Raw genomic sequence first — 22,769 nt, 5'->3', positions numbered from 1 at the left:
ATTGAATATAAGAACACCAGAGGTTGTGAAGCTTTTCACTAGGTTTTAACCTTACCTTTTATTAAAGAACAAAAGAAGTATAACAAGATTTAAACTGCACTCACAGTTAGAATTAAGCTGGGAATGCTGGCCTCACCAGCATCAAGAAGTTTACTCAGTGAAAGATGACTGCACACAATTCAGATTTGTTAAATGTGATTCAAAAGTAAGTTCTGCCTGGCTTGCTAAGGCCAATAAGATGATGCTGCAGGATCCTGAATGATCCCTCTCAGTACAACACTATGGCTGTCATGAGTCCTCGTTGCCCATCGTATTACCTTGACAGTGGCTGTCTGAAGCAAGGATTATGGGACATTGTCTGTCTGTTCAATACTCCAACAACTCCTCATCCATGCCCTGCATGGGAACTTGATGTGGGTGAGATATTTTATGGTCCTTGGTGGCCCAAGTGGGATAAGATGTTGCATTGCAGATATGCTGGGCTTTCTGATTCTGCTAGGAGAAAGTGAGGACTATTCCTGATGAAGCGCTCATGCTCGAAACATCGACTCTCCTGCTCCTTGGATGCTGCCCTGACCAACTGTGCTTTTCCATTGCCATTTCTGGTTCTGTCCTCAAAATAGAATATAGCATCATTTCCCCTCTCTCATGTTGTCTTTCACTCTCCACATCAGGAGGTTGTAGCATCAACTTGGTTTCCAGATGCATAAGTTCCTCATCCATTCCTGTGGACCCTTTTAGTACAGTGGATACAGACATAACCGTAGCTTTTGTACTGGGGGACAAGTCCAATGAGCCTACATGAGCAATATCAATAACAAAGCAGCTCCTCAATAATGTAAATATTCAGCACAAAGATGACATTTAATGAGTGTCCCTGAAACATTAGAATGTGGAGACCACTAACAAGGATGGTGATAGATGCCTTCACGAGAGCCTTTCATATCACTGGCCTCATTCGTATATTCTGCTCAAGCTATCACACACACACACACACACACACACACACACACACACACACACACACACACACACACACACACACACACTATCCAACTGTGTGTATGTAAGTGTCGAAGCAATGGTGGAAACTTCTCTCCTGATTTCAAACTCCCACAATTCCCAAAAAAGGCAGCATTGCACATATCAGATAATAGCATGGGAGCTTTCTAATCCGGAGTGGGAAGTGAGCAGCTTCTGAATATTTGAAATCTTGGAAAATAACTGCAAATTATTACACTGAGGTGAATCTCTGCAGCTTACCTAACGTGAATTGTGCTTCACAGCCATTACTGGGAGTAATTTGTAATGTTGAAGAGATAGTCAAGATTGTTGATGTGCTCAGTGATTTTGTTGAGGCAGTCAGTCAAAATTCTGTTTCCTCCGTACAGATGCTGCCAGACCTGCTGAGTTTCTCCAGCAATTTATGTTTTTGCTTGCTTCAGTCCTCAAGCATGCACAACTTCTTTGCGTTACTATGGTGGTGACTGTCAATGTCCTTTGCCCAGACTCTTGCCCCCACACCCTGTTGGGTGCCCACACTCTATTATCTCCCACCTGATGTGTTGAGATGCCTGCTTTTATAGTGATTGTTGCTCCTGCATCCCAGTCTGTGGCCTCCTTTCCAAAACTTGCCCACCACAGTGGCAGCACTTGATCAATCCCATGACCTTCAGCTGACAGTTTTCCTGGATTGACTGTAACTACCCCTCTATCAAATTTGGAAAGATGATGCTGACTGAAAATTAACCAAACTCTTGGCTGATATCCAGGCAGCCCCATGACACACTTATTAAGAATCCCCAAACCAGTAGCACTGGCCACACAGAACAGACTTTTTCCACTCCCTCGATAATAATGACCCTGATTGTCCTAAGTGCCTGACTGACCATGCCTAAATCTAAGGACCGATATCAGATGACATCATTGATTAACTTCCGCCTGGGGAGCCTACAGCCTGGAGGACTCAACATTGAGTTCTCCAAGTTCAAATAACCTCCCTTTCCATTCTCTGACTCCTTTCCCAGCTCCTCCCCTCTCTTCATTCCTCTGCTCAACCCTTCCTTCCCATTCTTCCCATCGACCAATCAGTTCGTACCCTCTACCTGTGTTCACCTATCCTAATATTTTGGATTATCTAAGTTTGGAAATGGGCCCTTCAGCCCAACACGTCCACACCGACCCTCCGAAGAGTAACTCACCCAGTCCTATTTCCCTCTCAACACCCTGCTCCCCCCTCCTCAACGCCCCCCCCCTTTTTCTGCAGCTCCTCTTACACCCACCCCCCTGTCTTGTTGAAGGGTTACACCTGAAACATTGACTTCTCCACCTCCTGATGCTGCCTGGCTTGCTGGGTTCTTCCAGCCTCCTGCTTGTCTATTACTGACTGATTTAGCCAGTATCCCCTAAATGAGAACAATCCCCCTGTTCTTAAGTGAGAGTACATTTCATAGACTTCAGACATGGTCACTTGGTTGAAGTACACTGTGTGTGTTCACTACATAAGCTTCTGGCAAATGCTATGGTGTGAGATTGACTAAGCATGATCAAAGTTTGGGAGAAGATTTGTAGCTCGGGTGCTCATTGTTGTGGTTCTGTTCGCCAAGCTGGGAATTTGTGTTGCAGATGTTTCGTCCCCTGTCTAGGTGACAAAGGTCTGTAATCATTAAAAACACAGAAATAGAGAACACACATCGGATCATCAACGCCACACTCACAGGAATCTGATTCACGAGAGAGGAAGAAAAGGACAACCAACTCCCATTCCTAGACGTGATGGTACAAAGAACACTTAACGGAGAATTCAGCACAAAGGTATACAGGAAAGCCACACACACAGACCAAGTCCTAAACTACGAAAGCAATCACCCCAACACACACAAAAGAAGTTGCATCAAGACACTATTCAAAAGGGCCACAACACACTGCAGTACACCAGAACTGCAAAAAGAGGAAGAAGAACACCTGTACAATGTATTCGCCAAAAACGGATACCCGCGCGATGTCATCAACAGATGCTTAAGGAAAAGACAACGGAACGAGGACATGCTGCAACCCAAAGGACTAGCCACACTACCATACATCAAGAGCATTTCTGAACTGACAGCCAGACTACTGCGACCACTAGGACTCATAACAGCACACAAACCAACAGCCACCCTCAGACAACAACTCACCAGAACGAAGGACTGGATACCCAGCATGAGCAAACCCAATGTAGTGTACAAAATCCCATGCAAGGACTGTACAAAACACTACATAGGACAAACAGGAAGACAACTAACGATCTGCATCCATGAACACCAACTAGCCACGAAACGACAAGACCAGCTATCCTTAGTAGCCACACATGCAGATGACAAGCAACATGAATTCGACTGGGACAACACTACTATTATAGGACAAGCCAAACAGAGAACAGCCAGGGAACTCCTAGAGGCATGGCACTCATCCACAGATTCAATCAATAAGCACATCAACCTGGACCCAATGTACCGACCACTGCAACGGACAGCTGGAACTGACAACTGGAAGCGGCAGATTCAAACCACTACAAATGCCGGAGGAAAGCTCACAGAAGTGCTTCACAGGAGGCTCCCAAGCACTGAGGATGTCACCTAGACAGGGGACGAAACATCTGCAACACAAATTCCCAGCTCGGCGAACAGACCTACAACAACATTAAGCATGATGCCATACATGCTTACTGCTAGCAGCTATTAAAAGCTGCCAGCCTTTGAGTCTTTGTGCGCTAAAAGGTGAGGTAAGACAGTAATACTGTGAACCTGAGAGTTTTGACTCAGGTGACAATGCACAGCAAGGCAGAGATGCTGTTTACCTCCAAGCCAGTGCAAAGTGAGTGAGCATGAAGAAGTGAGTGAAGAGCTATATGGTGCAACTTGGTCTGATGCATGAGATCGGTGCCCATCCCTGCATACAAAGGAGCTTTGCAATGTTAACTCTATAGTGTGGTCTTGAAGTGATGACCTATATTCTACTGAGTTGGAGTGTGCTATGATGATGCAGTGAGGTTGGTGCACATCCAATTCCAACCCTCATTGTGTGCAGTCATGGCCCATTGAGATGTTGGGGATTGTTGTCCCAATGTGGAGATTCAAAAGAGCAAGCAATGAACTGGAGCTGCCAGCAACCTGTTCAGACTTTCACATCAAGAGTTATTGCCATTAGTTTCTCTTCACTGCCTTGTACACTATTAAAGTGTTTACAAATGAGCTCAGATTACAGAAAAATGAGATATTAATACATAGGCCCTTTGCTGCTCACTAGAGAGATTCTTGTCTTGCCATTAAAACCTTGCCTGGAAATTGGACTGTTTTTTCCTCTCAATTGAGAATCTCATTTTTCCAATTGAATATACCACCTGACTTGCCATTTCCCACATTGCTTAGCGGCTGGGAAGATTTCACCGATTGAATTCAATGGAGCAGAGTATCAAACAGGCCATTACACAGGAGGCCATGGAGATACTGCTTGTTTTGTGTGATCAATAAAGTTAAATTTCTATGCCAATGTAAATTATTTTATTTAATCCATGGGATATGAGAATTATAAGATCTCTAATTCCCTGTGACAAGTTAGTACTGAGTTGTGTTCTGAACCACTGCAGTCCTAATGAGGCACACCCACAGTGCTGGTAGAGTGACAATTCCAGGCTTTTGATCCAGCAACAATGAAGGAAAAATGATATAGTTCCAAGATGTGGTGAAGTACAACTTGAAGAATAAGCTGTTGATATTCCCAAGTATCTTGTGTTATTGTTCTCCTGACGAGGGGACAGCGTTCCAAAAACTTGTGATTTCAAATAAATCTGTTGAACTATAATCTGGTATCAGGTGACTTCTGACCTTGTCCAGCCCAGTCCAACACCAGCACCTCCACATCATTGTTCTCCATAGCCTTGGACTCTGTTTTCAAACAAACTTTGGTGAGCTTTATCAGTGCATCTTACAGATGATACACACTACTGCTACTGTGCATCAGTGCTGGAGGGAGTGGTGGATAGGGTGTCAGTCAAAATAGGCTGTTTTTTGTCTTGATAGGTACTGAATTTCCTGAGTACTGTCGTTGCATTCACACAGGCAACTGGAGATTAATCCATTGCACTCCTGATTTCTGCTTTGTAGACAGTGTCTGAGTTTGGAAAATCAGGAGGTAACTAGGTTTCTGAGTGATTCTGTGACTGGTTCAGTTAAGGCACTGGTCAATAGCAATGCTCAGGATATTGATAGTGGGAGATTCAGCAATGGCAATGGTATTGAATGTCAAGGGGGGATGGTTAGTTTTTTTCTCTTGTTAGAGATGGTCATTCGTTGCCTGACACAATGCTAAGGATTCACTTTGGCTAATATTTTAAAAATTAAAAATAACTTCATGTTTTCTCTATCTTTGGAAATCATGCGTCATTTCTCTTTCAAAAATCATTTAGATTTGACCCGGAACAACTCTGAAGTTTTGCTCCCTTCTAGGTGTGCAACATTTCGTTTCCCTTTGCTGGACATTATAAAGTATCAAATCTTTTGTTATTTTAATGCTTGTGAAAGTGTTAATCTATTTCGCCAGAATTATTTCCACAAAAAACAGACTTATTTAGAAGTGATTCTTGCTTATCTAAGAAAAGGTCCTGTTATCTCAACATTTGATGGGCAATTCATCAAATAATTCAATTCATTTAGAATACAGAACTACCTCAATTATGTGAAAGTCAATTGGATTATCCAAAAAAAGATCTCAAGATCCCTTAAAAACATTATACGTTATCTGAACAATCGGTTTTCCAAACAATCAGTTATGCAAACAAAAGACTCCCAGCCTGTCTCGTTCAGATAATTGAGATTGTCCCATAATGGATTCTCCTTCTTTCAATTGGGGAAGAATCTAACCATTAGCTCTTGCTTTACAAAATGCCAAATTTTACTGTGAGTAAGTAGCCATGAGACTTTACTCTTAAAATTAATTCAAGGTTTGACCAATGTATTCTAAGAACATTGATTGAAATTTTGTAACTAGGTTTGGGAAGATAAACAGAGACTGACAATTACCAGACATGGTAGAAACTAACAGGGAAGAAGGCACAATTGAGAAGTCTTGAGGTAACCATGATGATTACGATGACTAACTAATTTAATGGAATCTCTCCAAAATGATGCTGTTTCTTTTAGGCACCCTCAGGAGTTTTTCAGTGACTACTTATTTTCTGCTTTGCCGTCACGTCCTGTTATTTTGTTGACATTATCTTGTCATTATTAAAAAGTTACTAGATGTTTTCGTTGAACCAGCAATCTGTGATGCTATTGTATAAAATTCATTCTCACCGTATCATCAAACTGATTGCTATGATAAGCTGATTTACAGAGTATTAATCTATAATAGCACTTTCAGTTTTAGGTTAGATTCCCTACAGAGTGGGAACAGGCCCTTTGGCCCAACAAGTCCACACCAACCCTCTGAAGAGCAACCCACCCAGACCTATCCCCCTACATTTACCCCTGATGAATGCACCTAACACTCCAGGCAATTTACCATGGCCAATTCACCGAACCTGCATATCTTTTGGACTGTGGGAGGAAACCCACGCAGACACGGGAAGAATGTGTAAACTTCACACAGACAGTTGCCCGAGGCAATAACTGAATCTGGGTTCCTGGTGCTGTGAGGCAGCAGTGCTAACCACTGTGCTACCGTGCCACCCTAAACACAGAATGAAAAGCACCCCTATTTGTTGACATGCTATGAAGACAAAAAGTAACAAGAATTATTGCTGTCATAAAATGGAAAGGTACAAACAAGGAGTCAATATTATTTATTGCTGAATAATCATGACAGTCTCAAAATTAGCTGTCCTAACAATGGGGACAAAATGCCTATAATTTTCATTTGGAACTCCTCTTTCCACTAATGCATCAGGGTTTTAAAACAAAGGGAATAAACTGCTGGCAAATGAAGTTATGTCTGCTATAATCGTGGAAAGAGTGTGAAGTAGGCTGTTGGGCCTGTTACTCCACAGATCAATTTCAAAGTCTGCATTCTATATTCCTCAATATCCCAGCAACTGGTGCATCTGGAGGTAAATGCTGTGAATTAGATTTTTTCATTTCACTCTTCAGATCATATACTTTTTGTGTCACAAGTTTCTGGAAATGCAAATTGATAAAGTTGACAGTGAGGTTGTGTGGGTTTTCAGTAGAAAAAGAAATGAAGCCAATGATGTGGGTAAGAATGAGAACTGACAGAGTACAGAAAATGAAACAGAGAGGGAAAGAGAGAATGAACACATAGAGATAGAAAAGACACAAAAAGGAAACATAAGTAGAGAATTTGAAATCTACAACACAAATCCAGCAATTTATTGACAGTTATTGCAAGCCAATGATGACATTTATGGCCACTTCATGTTTTCAGAAGCAGGAGCTGAGTGGAGTAGCACAAATGATCATGTAATTTCTGGAAAGTTCAAATTTTGTTGCCACAAATTGTTTTTTTTATATATCAAACTTATATTGGCACCTGAAAATACCATAACTACCCCTGAAATAGCTGAGCTATGAATCTTATCACATTCTCCTGCAGAGCCAACATTATTGAAAGTAACTTTTGCTAACAGGCCTGAATTTTGGCTTAAAAGTAAGCAATTAATCACATCATGGTCCTATAACATAACATTTTCAATGACCAAACCACATCTGATAAGATCACTCTTCTCTTCACATTCTTTGGGGTGATCTTACCAAGGAATTAGGCTGTCTTCTTTTCCATGAGCAAAAACTTTCAAAATACTATATCACAATAATACATATATTAAATATGTCAGTGTACAATTTGAAATGGTCCAAAGCTATTGATGAAAACAGAAACACACACATGCACATGTTTACAATGCATTCACTACAACAAACTAGACAACTGGACCAGATCACTACAACTGTGCTAATTGAACTAGACGAATGGAAACACTACAAAGCAACAGACATTTTAAAAGGGATCTGAATACTGGGAATTAATGTATGGAGCAAATTTTATAAGAAGCTATAAAGAGACAACAACGGTACTGGTATTGAAGACCAATTTCTTTGGGTTAATGGGTTAATTTGTTTGCTTGAACACCAGCAACTAGTTGAGCATCATTTAGAACTCACAGAGACTGTTAAGTTGTAGTGCAGTTATAGTTTCTTTCATGCATTTTAATTTTTTTTATTTTACAAACCTTTCCAATTTGCAAGAACTGTAGAAGTTTTCTCTTCTAAAAAATTGAAGAAAGCAAAAAAGCTTATGATGAACAATTTAAATGTAAACTAAGTTGCAACAAGAGTGTGGAGGAAACTTCAGCACAGGAATTCAGTTTTAGTCACGTGATGCAACTGAGGCCAAATCCAGATGAAATCACATACAGTCTGAAATCAAAGGTCCAGTGTTATTAAAGGTGGGAATGCCAGTGTCTGGCACAAAACTACTACAGGTACTACAGATGAAATAGCCAAAACATGAGTAACTGCTGGAGAAAGTTTTGACCTCCCTTTTGACTGTCAAAACTCTCTCCTTTAGACCAGAACTTAAAGTGGCAAAATTGTCAGAAGAAGAGTTGGCAGAATTCTCACTAGAAATAAAGATTCTGCAAACCATCTTATTTTATTTGGGTGCAATGGAAAATTTTAATACCTGGCAGGTTAAATTATTGTCTTAATAATTTTAAATGTTCAAACCATGGGTTTCTCTTGTAAAGTTCCTTTTCCAATAAATGGATTGTTGATTCCAGAAAATTAGAACTGTATGTGATTGATCCAAATGTAGGTTTTAAGCAGCTTTTGGCAGTCTTGACTGCTCAAGACTCACTCAGCAATGTTTATTAAATTAGATATTCAATTCAAGAAGCAAGTATGATTTCAGACTGAAGATATGATGAAGATTTGTCAATAGAAAAAAATGATTTTGCAATTGTTCATATCATTGACCATAACGGTTATGGATTAACTCATAAGAGGACTGGTTTCCAACAATATACATTTTTGACTATGACAAATCATTAAAAAGAAAATTGCAACAATATCAATGTAAATGATGCAAGTAATGAAATAGCACAGCTCAAGGCAATGTGCAGCAGTGTTTGCAAGAAATGTTAGTTCCAATATTTGATTCTTTATTTTGTCTCCTTTGAATTTGTAGATACCATATGGTTATAATCATAAATACTATTCTGAAGTTTTCAACATTTCTTCAGCACAATTCTCAATTTGAATTTTACCACCCACATTGTAGATCATATTAATTGAGTTTTGAGGGAGAAGCAACATTAGTTATTTTAAAAGATAGATCGAGATGAATAGTTAAATGATATACTAAGTTAATTGTTACATGTTTTTCCACAAATAAAATGGAATTTTTTATCTCACTGTACATAAAACCACCTTGTTTTTATTGTAACCACCACCTGCTCCATTTTTAATCAATGTGACTTCAATTTCTGATGTCATTTGAAACACTATTACAGTTAAAATATGGAATAGTTAGATTGGTCTCCTGCTGCTTACTGCATGTAATGACATTGGACTCCTGCATTTCGAGTACAAATTCTTACTGACTCCACAAATGGATTGATAACAGTTACAGAAGTTGTTCCTTTCTCATAAATAAGTGAAATTGTTCTTCGTAGAACAAAGAATTTATCCTTAAAAATGTGCATCAGAATAACGTTAAACACATTATGAGTACAAGGATGTTTAACAGTAGAAAAGGTCAGAACATGTCTTTTTTTTTCCCTTTGGAACCTATTCTTGAAACTCAAGCTCTGAAAGTTTTCTTTGTCTGGAGGCTGACATGTCAGCTTAGGAAGTGTCAATCAAGTTCTTAGTGGCTCCAGGGGACAAAATTGCTCATATATTACCATAAGTGAACATCCCACATGAGTTAAAGATTCCGGAAAGACTATTTGTGTGGATTGTTGAAAAATTCAAATTTGTAAGATTACACAGTGCCTTTTAGAAATGACGGAGAAATGTTATTAAGGTGGGGTTACAAATGAGATGAATTTGAACCTATGCTTGCAAGTGACGTTAAGAACTGTACTAATGTTTAAGATTCCTTTCCAGACCAACACATAGAACTCTTGCTCAAATCATCTGGCATTAGCTAATTTCCTGCAGCATGATATGTACAACACTCAAAGCATTGTGTCATACACAGAAAGGTTCCCACAATATGTCTGACAAACCAAGTCTGGAAAACAACATCTTCATCTCCAAGTGAGAATGACCTTTACCTTTAGCAACCACTCCCTAAGCAGTCGAAAATGCTACACAAATTTAGTATTGTAGACAAATGAAAGTCTGAAAGATGTAAGGGATTGCAATTGTATAAGTGCTTTCTGTGGCAACAATTGATTTTGGTTCAGAAGAAACCCTTTCATTGTTTTATAACTAAACAGAGATTAGTATGCCATTTAGTAGTGCCTCTGCTCCGACATTATTTATTTGTTGATCTGAAACCAGAAGAACAGGTTAAAGCCTTCCTATTTGTTCTGAGGCCATTCTAATTATATTATGAGTGACACAAAATGCAGAACATAAAACAGTACAGCACAGGTATTGGCTCTTTGGCCCACCGTGCCTGTGCTGACTCTGATATGATTCTAAACTAATCCCATCTGTCTGCACATTGTCCATATCTCTTTATTCGCTGCCTGTTCATGTGTCTGCCTAAATGCCACATAAACAGTGCTATCGTATCTGCTTCTACCACCACTCTGGCAGTGTGTTCCAAGCACCTACTGTCTTCTATTTAAAACTTTTTCCTCATATATCGCCTTTGAACTTTTCCCCTCTCACCTGAAGCCGATTGCTGCTATTATGTAGCATTCCACCCTTGCAAAGAGAATCCACCCTATCCATGCCTCTCATAATTTTATATACATCTATCAGGTTGTCCCTCATCATCAAGCAAAAATAATTCAAGTTTGTCCATCCTTTCCTTATAGCTAATAGACTGCAATCTAGGCAACATTCTGGTACACCTCTTCTGTACCTCTCCAAAGCCTTCACATCCTTCCAATAGTGTGGTGACAAGAACTGTGTACAAGACTTCAACTCTGGCCTGACCAAAATCTAATACAGTTGCAACATGACTTGCCAACTGTTATATTCAATGCCCCAACCAATGAAGACAGGCATGCCGTATGCCTTCTTTACCACCTTATCTACTTGGGTTGCTACTTCTAGGGAGCTATGGACTTGGACCATAAGATCCCTACATCCCTAAGAGTCTGGTCATTTACAGTCATAATTTCCTCTTGCATTTGACCTTCCAAAATGCATCCCCTCACGCTTATCCAGATTAAACTCCATCGTCCATTTCTCACCCAACTGGCTAACTGATTGATGTCCTGCTGTATCCTCTGATAACATTCTTCATGATCCGCAACCTATCAATTTTCATGTCATCCACAAACGTATGAATCAGACTGCCTGCATTTTCATCCAAATTGTTTGTATATATTAGCACTGATCTTTGTGGAATATCACTGATCACAGACTTCCAGTCAGAAAAAAACACCCATCCGTAAATACTCTCTGTCTTCTATGACCAAGTCAATTTTGTACCCAAATTGCCAACTCACTCTGTGATTTGATCTTCTGGACTAGTTTAGCATGAGAGACCTTGCAAAATGCTTCAGTAAAGTCCACGTAGATAATATCCACTGTTTTATCCTCATCATCTTCATCACTGCAGTAAAAACCTCAATCAAGTTTGTGAGACAAGATCTGTCCTGCATGCAGTCCTATAATTTCCTTAATTATCTTGGCTGCCTTTCTTGAACAAAGGAACATTGTTGGCTAATCTCCAGCCTTCTCAGACCTCCCTTGTGTCTAAAGAGCACGCAAAGATCCTTGTAAAGACCTCAGCAATCTTCTCCCATAACTTCCTTCAGTATCCTGGGACAGATCACAACAGGTTCTGGGGATAATCTAACTTAATGCTTTTCAAGACACCCAAAACATCCTCCTTCTTAATATCAACATCATCCAGAATATTTCTCCTTGGTGAATACTCATGCAAAAGTTAGCATTAAGGACGTCATCCACTTCTTCTGTCTCCATATATAAATTCCATCTTTTGTCCTAGAATGGACCTACCCTTTCCCTGGTTACTCTCTTACACCTAATATACGTATGAAATACGTTGGGATTCTACTTAATGCTACTTGCCAAGGACAATTCCTTCTTGCCCTCCTAATTTATTTTTGAAGCTCTTTACTCCTTCCTGTATAGTCGTCAAGGGCCTTGTTTGATTGCTGTTTCCTAAATATTACATAGGCTTCCTTTTTTTAAAACTAAACTTGTAACAACTCATAGCAATCTTAGACCTTCCTGAATCTTGCCATCCTTCTTTTTCATCGTCAGAGGAACATGCTGGTCCTAAGCTCTGATCAACTGGCTTTTAAAAGACTCCTACATGTCAGATGTGGATTTATGTTCAAAAAGCTGCCCCAATTCAATTTTCAGGTTCCTACCTAATACTGTTGATAATAAGCCTTCCTCCAATTTCTCACTTTCACCTGAGGACCAGACATATCCTTTTACGTAATCATCTTTAAACTTACAGAATTATGATCACTGTTCCCGAAATGTTCCCTATTGAAACTTTGATCAACTGGCCTGGCTCAATCCTCAGTACAAGGTCAAACGCAGCCTTTTCCCGAGTTGGACTGTCTGCACGTTGCTTCAAGATATGTGTCATCATGGTTCAGTGTTGTCTTTGACTTGACTAAATTCTTACACTGAAGAATTATAGATACGTTTAATCCTCCTGTTCAGACATTTTATTGCACACATCTGAAGCAGGTGAAACTTGAACCCAAGCCTTCTGACACAGAGGTAGGGACATTACCACTAAGCGACCAGACCCATTAATATTAACATGGTGGGCTTTGGACTCACTCCAATGATTTATATACTGTGTATGATCCATACTGACATTTCGATGTAGAATGGAGACAGTGCTAATTTTCTAGGTGATCCCTTTTAGACTGAGGCTCCATCTGCTGATTATGACTGACATAAAAAGAAAGTCCACTACAATATATGAAGAAAAGGAGTGGAGTAGTGTTAGTCAGCACTTATTCCTCAATAAGTTTCATCAGTCACCAGTTTACTCTGTGCAAACTGACTCTCCTGCTTGCCTGCATGATAACATTTGCTGCTTTAATGTATTTATTTAGCATTAAAGTACATTACAGTGACCAAAGGACATGAAAGGTGCACTGAAATCTACTTAATTCTTTCCAAAACTTGAAAATGTATCCTCTCAAGTCTCTGGAAATACCATGCACTCATCAATCATCATTACTGATTTCACCCAATGATTGGAGCTGACTTTGATGCAAACATGCTATAACAGGGGTGTCCAAACTTATTATATATTATTATGATTTGGAGAGGCTAGTGATGGACCGGGATGTACAAAGTTAAAACAACCATCATCGGGTTGTAGTCCAACAGATTTATTTGGAAGCACCAGCTTTCAGAGTGCTCTCCTTCAACAGGTGATTGGCTTAATGTTTTTCAAGACATCCAAAACCTCTTCCTTCTTAATATTGACATCATCTAGAATAACCTTCTCCTTGGTGAATACCAACGCAAAAGTAAGCATTAAGGATGTCATCCACTTCCTCTGGTTCCATACATAAATTCACTCCTTTGTCCTAGAATGGACCTACCCTTTTCCTGGTTATCCTCTTACCCCTAATATACATATGAAATGCCTTGGTATTCTCTTTTATTCTACTTGCCAAGGACATTTCCTTCTTGCCCTCCTAATTTATTTTTGAAGTTATTTTCTCCTTCCTCCTTTATAGTCCTCAAGGGCCTTGTTTGCTTGCTGTTTCTTAAACCTTACATATGCTCCCTTTGTTTTAACTAAACTTAAAGCAACTCAGAGCAACCTTGGATCTTCCTGAATCTTGCCATCCTTCTCTTTCATCGTCAGAGGAAGATGCTGGCCCTAACCGCATGCTGAATGAGCAGCGCTCCGAAAGCTAGTGCTTCCAAATAAACCTGTTGGATTATAACCTAGTGTTGAGTTATTTTTAATTTTATATTATTAAGTTTTTCTTTCTCAAATGCAGGGCCACTAATGCTTTGTCTGGGGCTAGAGTTTGAGGGTCTGGTAAAGGATGGGGGAATGGCACATGACAAGGTTGTGGCAATGGATGAGGAGGGGTAGTCTGACCTGGCAGAGGTGGGGGTTGAAGAAGAGCTGGTGAGTTGGGGATGGTGATGATAATGACTTTCGTCAGTCTCTTTCTCACCCTTCTCCTTTGTTTTTCTCTCCATCACTCTCTTTTCTTGTCCCCAATCTGTTCCTCTGTCTCTTCCTCCTCCTTCCCCTCACCCTGTCTTTTCAGCCCTATGACTCCCTTTCCCATCCTCTCTCTTTCAGCTTTCTTCAGACACTTCCAAAACCAAGCAAGAAACCTGATCCCTGCCTAGCCTTACATACACCAGTGGCGCAGACTCAACACCCATATCTTCTCCACATTTCGAAGTATTACTGTACAGGAAAGCTGCTGGGCTGTGGGAAAATCTGCAAAACTTTAGCAAAACCTGACAGCCTTGTACCTTCTAGTTTTTAACTCTGGTGGTAGGCAGGCTGGATACCAACTTCACTATGGCCTACTGGCAGTGTGATATACCTGCATGGTGGATGAAACTGCCCCCAAAAGTCCACAAAAGACCCTATATCCAATCATTCAAGAAAACCCACTCACATCAATAGAATGGAAGAAAATAAAGAACAGCTCTCCTTCAATCAAGGGCTAATTCTTGTTCCTGCTTGTTCCTAATCACACAACTAACAGAGCCAGCAGCAACCAATGTGGGAGGCAAAAAATCTATGATGGAAGGATTAGAGAGCAGTCAGGTATCTGAGTGTTAGCAGCTAGGGCCTTGCTGTGAGGAAAAATCACCCAGGAGGGGAAGTGAAGAGATAGGTGTGAATAGGGATGGAGGCACATGAGGTGAGGAAGATGGTGGCTGGGAGGAGCTGGAGGGGGCTGAGATCCAGCAGCCATTTTTGTGACAGTGTATCTATATCTTAGAGCAGTTTGAAAATATCCGCAGGACCAGATTTCATTGGATTTATATGTGCATTTTATGAAATCACTATTCATTTTGATTATGCAATGTTTCTGAACAAGCTAATCAGCATATTATTACCACTGACATGGTTGTATACAAAGAGGGAACATTGATGATTAAGAGATGCATCATTGTTCTTGTGATGACTCAGTTCTCTGGTTAAAGAAATATGTTGAAGAATAGAACAATGCATCTGTGTAACATTAGGGGAGGGAACAGCACCTGATCATGGCAGTACCTGAGTAAGGTAGTGTTTGGCAAAATATGAATCCTCCATTTTGAAGAAGACAGGAATGTGGACTTGAGGATCATCGCATGAGCCATGATCTCTTGAATGGTAGGGCAGACTTGATGCACTCAATTGCTAACTTCTGCTCTCATATCTTATGGTCTGAGATAGATATATTTATGTAGAACACAATACTTCACAGTTGAGAGTCTAACATTTTTCCATTCAGATAAAAAAAAACAAAATCCACAAAATCCAGTATTGAATTATTACAGCAATACTCAACTTTTCATTGTTTTATGTTCCTAACTACTGGAGACGAAAAGAGATTTTTTACCACATCTAGGAGCAAAATGTCATTGAAGGAAGGCAGAAAAAATTAAATACTGATCACCATTTCAAACTATAATAGATTTTCATTTATGGGAAGGTGATGGTAGAATGGTAAAGTCACTGAGCTCGCATTCCAGGAGCTCAGGCTAATAGTGAGGCTAGCAATCCAGCAGCTCAGGCTATTATTGAGGCTAGTAATCCAGGAGCTCAGGCTAATATTGAGGCTAGCAATCCAGGAGCTCAGGCTAATATTGAGGCTAGCAATCCAGCAGCTCAGGCTAAAACTGAGCGAGCAATTCAGAAGCTCAGGTTAATGTTTTGGGGATTGGGGATTAACTCCAAATATGGGAGATGGTGAAATTTGAATTCAGTAAAAAAAATGGAGGAGAAATTAATTTAATGGCAACCATGCAGCCAATGCTGACTGTCATCAAAATGCATCTGTGTCAATAATATCTTTTAAGGAAGGAAATCTGCCATCCTTATCTAGTTGTACATACGTGTAACCAGAGCAATGTGGTTAACTCTTAATTGCCCTCAGGACATCTTGAGACGGCTAATGAATGCTCACCGAGCCAGTGATACTTACATAAACTTATATTAAAAACAAGAATCAACAGTGAAAGCTGAGTTTGATATTATTTGGTTATGATGATATTTAAAAAGGGTTGCATCTTCATTCCATTGTGGTGAAGAATTTAAGGTTTCTGCATTGGTTATCTGTTGAAATCGACAAAGGGAATATTCCCTTAGATGATCTTTAACTGACTTGAAGAATGCTATGAATGAAATGGAAGCAATTCAAAACACTTGTTGCAAATGAAAGCAGAAATTTCAGTGACTGACATACAAATGTCAACAATTAGAGACAACATCATATGGTGGCTATAAGCTGGCTGTCAAAGGGTTAAATAGCACAAGAGATCATCTGTGCTTTGAACTGCTAAATTTTGTGCTTATGTCTTTCTGAATATTTTGCAGGATATGTCTTTAGAATAACACTGAACCCCTCTGAAAACTGGGTTCAATTTTGATAGAGTGATGCTCTGTGGTCTACTGTTTGATTTTGCTGACACATGGCTCAAAGAGTTAGCCACAGTAATATTTTGCAAGAGTGTTATGCACAATGTGGCTTTGCCATTTTGTTGCTGGCTGGTGAACATTGGGAGGAGAGGGGAAATACATTTAGTCCACTTGGTTTCTTGATCAACTAAGAGCTCAACTGGAAAATCATAGGAACTGCAACAATGTGGGAAATGGTGGTTTGGTGGTGTTGGCATTAGACTTGCAATCCAGAATCTCAGGCAGACTACTATAAGGACAACAGCACAAATATCATCATGACACCAAATGGAATTTAAATTCAGTCCTAGATTTGAAAACTAGTTTCAGAAAAGCTGACCACAAAATTATCAATTGTTATTAAAACCTATCTGGCTCATTAATGTCATTTAGGGAAGGACATTTGTTATCTTTACCTGGTCTGGCTTACAGTACCCTCAAGCACTGCCCAAACTACTATCCTAACATCATCCATTTACCACCAGTCACGATCAGTCGAGCCTCATATCTAACACAACCAAGAGACAATCATATTCTCATATTCTCATCACATCTGTACGTTTCACATGTTGCACATAGTGGATGGAAGATAGAGCCCCCCTCGATGCTGGCTTAGTGACAAAAGGACGTTTAATCAGGATGAGTACATTCTTGCCACCTACCCTGCCCCCTCCCAACCCCAATTAAGTCAATAGCAAGAGGAATAAGGACAGTTATCAAATCCGTTCTCTATGTGAAACCCATAAGTGGCCACTTAATGGCTAAATACTGGGCATCATCTCACTGCCACTGATATTAAGTGAGTAGTTGGTCAAGCTTTGTCATGTGGCATAGATGAGAAGCATTGATACATTTTACTTATTGAATCCCAAGGGTTTGGGCTTGCTGGGGAGCTATATTCAAAGGACACACTGAGAGTCACATCTGATGTTTTTGCAACTTCTCTACACTCTGCCTTCCTGAGTCCCTCATCTCTTAAAGACTCTCCCACTACCAATCATTGATAGCCTGGGACAGCTTTCAACAACTTTCATTCTAGCAGCAGTTGGCACCTCCAGAGTGACACTGATATTCAGAAGAATTCCTGGCCTCTGGCTGACCAGCAACTCTGCAAAAGTGAGAGCTCTGCCTGCAGGGACCTGATCACTGAGAATGGTTTGTTGTTTCTCTCAACTATCTGGCATTTACGATTGGGGTAGTGATTGTAATGGGATCAGTCAGGTAGACATAATTGAATATGAGTTCCCTGATTGTGGCTATTAATCTGGTCCAATCTGGAAGCCCTGGCTGACAGATAAAAGCAGGAGTGTCAGATATTCTGTTCACACTGAGAGCTAGCTCTGACAGAAATGGATCAGTGTCATGGACTTTCCAAGTATAAATCAAGGGTGATTCTGTGATGGGATACCAGCTTCTGTGGAGTTATTCCTGTGGCAACGAGAGCAAAGCATGCTCCTGAAGAAATTTGCTTGTAATTGTCTTCTTTGAGCTGGGATAAGCATTTCTGACATCACGCCATTATTCGGGAAGCTTGATTTTTTCAAGTCTACCATCAATGACTTGGCCCAGTATGTGAAAAGAACGATTTATTTATTTTGGGCAAATCACACTGCAGCAAATGAAAAGCAATGATTAATTCCCCTGACAGCTTGTGGACCACAGTTTTTGTAGCTACTAGGAGCCAAATGTTCTCTGGGTCACCAGATACTAAAATCTTTCAAGAGTTAATGGATTTAGTTAAGGAAAATTATGACCCAAAGCCCCCTCTCATCCTGAGACACTATCAGTTTTACTCAGCATTCCAAGAACCAGGGAAATCCATGTCAGGATTTTTGACGAGGTTAGGATGACTGGTGGAGATATGTGACTTTGGTCTAAGCCTTAATAATATGCTGCAACACCATTTAGCATGTGGGATTAATGATGCAACCATGCAGAAGCGCCTACTAGCTGAAGCCCAACTGGACTTCAAACAGTCATTAGAAAATGCGGCAAGTGGAGCACATGAGTTGGAAGGTGGAACTCTAATGGAAGTGGACAGCCTTGTCAGTCTGACTGAGCTTGGGGAACATCACTTGGGTGAAGGAAAATGCATAGCCTCACTCAAGATATATCCTGAACAGAGAGACTCTAGGTCAGCACATAACAAAACCAAACCTTGGCCAAACATTGGTTAAAATTTTCTACAGGATCTGGGCCAGGAATCCATTATAGCTGCTGCTGGTATGTGGATTTGAGACAGGAAAAGAGTCCCATTAGTCCTAAACTGATGAAGAGAACTCATAGACCAGTATCCAGTAAACAGCAGACCCTGGTAAATCCACCTACATTTAGAACAGAGAATATAGAATAGTACAGCACAGTACAGATCATTTTCTCCATGACATTGTGCTGAGCATTTATTTTTATCTATGATTAACTTAGCCTACACAATCTACGATTTATTGCCGTTCATGCGCTTGTCCATTTTGTTTTACATTGCTCAGCAACATGCAAATCAGAACCAATGAAAATAAATTTTTGATGAAATGGTCACCCAGTTCTAATGGAGATTGATACCAGCGTGGCCATTTCAACACACCACTCTTGAAATTCACTCTTGACTCCAACCATTAGATTTGTGCAAAACCTTGGCTAGAATGAGAACCTACAATGGGGAATCTTTACAGAGCAAGGGCCCAACTTAGGTTCTGGTTGCATATAAAAAGAATCTGATTCAGTTACCGCTGATTGCAGTAAAAGGCTCAGGCCCAAGCTTGATGAGGTGAAATTGGTTAAGAAAAATTCACTTAGAAAGACTCAACAATTTTCAATTAGAAAATGGCTACCTGAGTGAAATTCCCATTAAATACTTGGAAGTTTTTCAGGGAGATCTAGGGACTATCACAGAATCCAAGACCACCTTGCATGTTGACGTGCAAGCATTTCCATGATTCTGCCAGGCCTGGCAAGTGCCATTTGCCTTACGGGCAAAAGTAGAAGCAGACATTAGGAGGCTGGAAAGTGAAGGAATCCGTCAAATCAGTCCAGTTTGTGGAATGGGAACACAGGTCATAATGATAGTGAAGCGTGATGGGTCGGTTTGCCTTCGGGAATTTTAAACAAATGGCAAAACACATTTTGCAGCTGGATAAATACCCACTCCCTCATATAGAGGAGTTATATACAAAGCTGACAGGGGGAGTTGTCCTTCACAAATTAGGAAAAGCCATGCTTGCAGTTGTGGTTGGACAAGGATTCCCAAAGGTGTCTGCAGTGAATACCCATAAGCATTCGTAAGTATGATAACATGTAAATAAGCAGGACTTGGACGTTTCTCCCAGGTGCTGTCTGTCTTACAAAGGGAACAATGTGTTTTCCAGGCACCCCAAGTCAGCTACCTGGGCTACAGAATCGACAAGACTGGGTCACACCTGTTGAAATATAAATTGAGGGAGATCAAAGGTGCTCTGGCTCCCACACCTGTACCAGAATTTAGGACTTGCCTTGGGCTGGTAAATTACCGGTGAAAGTTTATATGTAACCTGACCTCCATCCTGGCACATTTGCATCAACTCCCAAAAAAGGGTCAGCATTAGAAATGGTTGCGTGGCCAAGTCAAAACTTTCAGGGAAGTGAAGAAACAGCTATCATTCTCTAAGATTTCGGCACACTAGCAAGATCAGGTATTGACATTCAATGCCTCCCCATATTGCATCTGGGCAGTACTAGCTCATATGTGGCCCAATAGAGAGGAACGTCCAACAGAGTACATGACCAGGACTTTTGTTAATGCAGAGCATAAATACACCCAGATAGAGAAGGAAGGCTTGCTGTCATATTTGGAGTGAGGAAGTTATATCAATGCATTTAAGGACATAAATTTGTGGTAATAATGGACTACAGCCCCTGCTAGGTCTATTTAAAGAGGACAAGGCAGCACTGCCTGTTGCTTCAAGTCAAATTCAGTGGTGGGCTCTCATACTAAGTGCTTACAATTAGAAGTTGGGGCACCGTCGAGGAGGATATGTCGCGAACGTATGTGCATTGAGCCGCGTCCCAGCCTGGCTACTTATCCACTGTCTATCCTTGCCTGCTAGATAGCCAGCTGAAATTGTCATCACCCTATGCTGAGATGGTCAATCCTTTCCGACCCAGTACTACTAAAGTGTTTTGTTCTTCAACGGCAAATATATCCTCCGTCACTGACAGTTAGCAATCTTTCATTCGCCATGCTACAAATACTGAGATGGAAATACAGAGCAGCTCCAGGGCAGAAAAAGATGCAAGAAAAACATGCACCCAGTTGGACAGAGAGGAAGTAGAATCCTTTTCTGTTGTTATACAGGATAGAGTTGATTTACAGATATGACAAATTAATGTGTGCACAGTCAACAGCACTCTGCATTGTTGGTAAACTCGCTGTCTGATGAAATCCCAGTCTTGGGCTGCCTGCCCATCTCTGGCAAGAGGAAATGAAATGTGGTTCAATCTTTTTGAGGAGACTTCCTGCTTGCAACAGTGGATGGAAGATTGACAGGCACTGTTAATATCACCCACTTTCAGCCTGGCAGATGTGTCAAGGTTTATTGCCTTCCAGATGTTAAGGAAACCACTGCAATGCCTGACTATTAGCTTCTAGTTGTGGCCTATTTCCATTGTCCCACCCTCTTTAAAGCACAGATAGACAGATTTGCCTTCTAGCCAGGTTGGCATCCAAACTGAGTGGAGGCCTGATCCAGGGAGAAAGTTGGGTATGGATTTAGCAGGTGTCATATGTGGTGAAGGACTGTCAGAGGTGCTTGGAGAGAGATTTGAGGACAGTTTGGATGCAAAATGGGAGTGGGGATGAAATCATTGTCCTTGGGTTGAGGAGGAATCAGAGACTTCAGGCAGAGTTCTCATGGATTGGGAGTGAAATCCGAGTACTCTAGAAGGGATCTTCAAGCATGAGGAACATGGATCATCAGAGATGATCAGAATGATTGGAGCTGTACACCTAATTGCGGGCTGTTGTTGAAGTAAGCACATTGGATTCAACAGAACAATGGAAAGGCATTTAGCCCCTGGATCCAACAATCCTTGCCTTCCACAAGCCAACAGATTCCTGCAGCTCCAAAAAATCCCAGCATCTGGAGTTAAATTTGAAATAACGTGTACTTATGTCTGCACTAATATAGTATCCAGTTTGCTTTATTACATAAGTTTCTGTGTGGACAGCAAAGACCAGATTGGAGCTGTCAGGCATTTTGTAGCATCTGGAAAAAAAATGTGCTAATGAACCCAATTTCTCAGCCAATATCTTTAACAACACAATTAGTTGCAACCCACTGGAAAATGTGTTTATATAACCTAGAGCTCATTAAAACAAGACAGAAGCCACTTTCTTTGGAATATTAAACAGCAAAGGTTTTAGGAAGTGAGTGATAATTTCAACTGTTTATTGCACTTGGATCAATTTAAATCAGAGGGGTGAGAGATGAAAAGGTGAAAGGAACTGGGCAGAAAAACAATTTTAAAATGTGTCTGTTTTAATCAAATAAGATGACTCACCCTCGCTAATTAATATTGTATTTTCAGAAATTCCTGGCGGCAAGTTGGATTGGTTGAAGAGGACCTGAAGAGCAAACTTAACTAAAAATGTACTGAACCTAGCAGTGGAATAAAATGGGAAGCACTCATACTCACGTGATTATCCCTAAATTATATCCTTCTATTTAGAATTCTCTAATTAGATATCTGTTGAGGTCAAATTAAGAAATGTTTAATCTGCATCATCCAAATCAATGCCTACATATTCTTATTCATTGACTGTACAATGAAGACTGTACAAAGTGTTTTTATTTTTCATCGACATGCATTAGTGTGCAGGAATGTACTTGGATCCCTAAGTATTTTATTTACATGGCTTTCTCCTGCCAGTAATTTTGCACCACAGTATTGCATCTGAATGAACACTGAGTGGGAATTTATAAGTGGTAACTGTGACCATCTCAGCAACCTACAATTGTGTATCGATAGAG

The 22,769-nt window shown here is 40.4% G+C and overlaps 1 protein-coding gene across 4 annotated transcripts in view; it reads right to left on the bottom strand.

Moving 5' to 3' along the window:
• Nucleotides 1-22,769, bottom strand: part of opcml (opioid binding protein/cell adhesion molecule-like) — a 1,024,953-nt gene that overhangs the window by 5,251 nt on the left and 996,933 nt on the right. For 2 of the 4 annotated variants that reach the window (XM_060847054.1, XM_060847056.1), the window contains one exon: nucleotides 8,222-8,257. The exons of the other annotated variants lie outside the window; for them this stretch is intronic. In XM_060847054.1, coding sequence (XP_060703037.1) covers nucleotides 8,222-8,257 — 36 coding nt within the window. The remainder of the gene's footprint in view (nucleotides 1-8,221; nucleotides 8,258-22,769) is intronic. 4 annotated transcript variants of the gene reach the window in all.

The sequence above is a fragment of the Hemiscyllium ocellatum genome, chromosome 29 (assembly GCF_020745735.1).
Source record: "Hemiscyllium ocellatum isolate sHemOce1 chromosome 29, sHemOce1.pat.X.cur, whole genome shotgun sequence".
Lineage (NCBI taxonomy): Eukaryota > Metazoa > Chordata > Chondrichthyes > Orectolobiformes > Hemiscylliidae > Hemiscyllium > Hemiscyllium ocellatum.
This window is presented reverse-complemented; position numbering and strand designations above follow the sequence as displayed.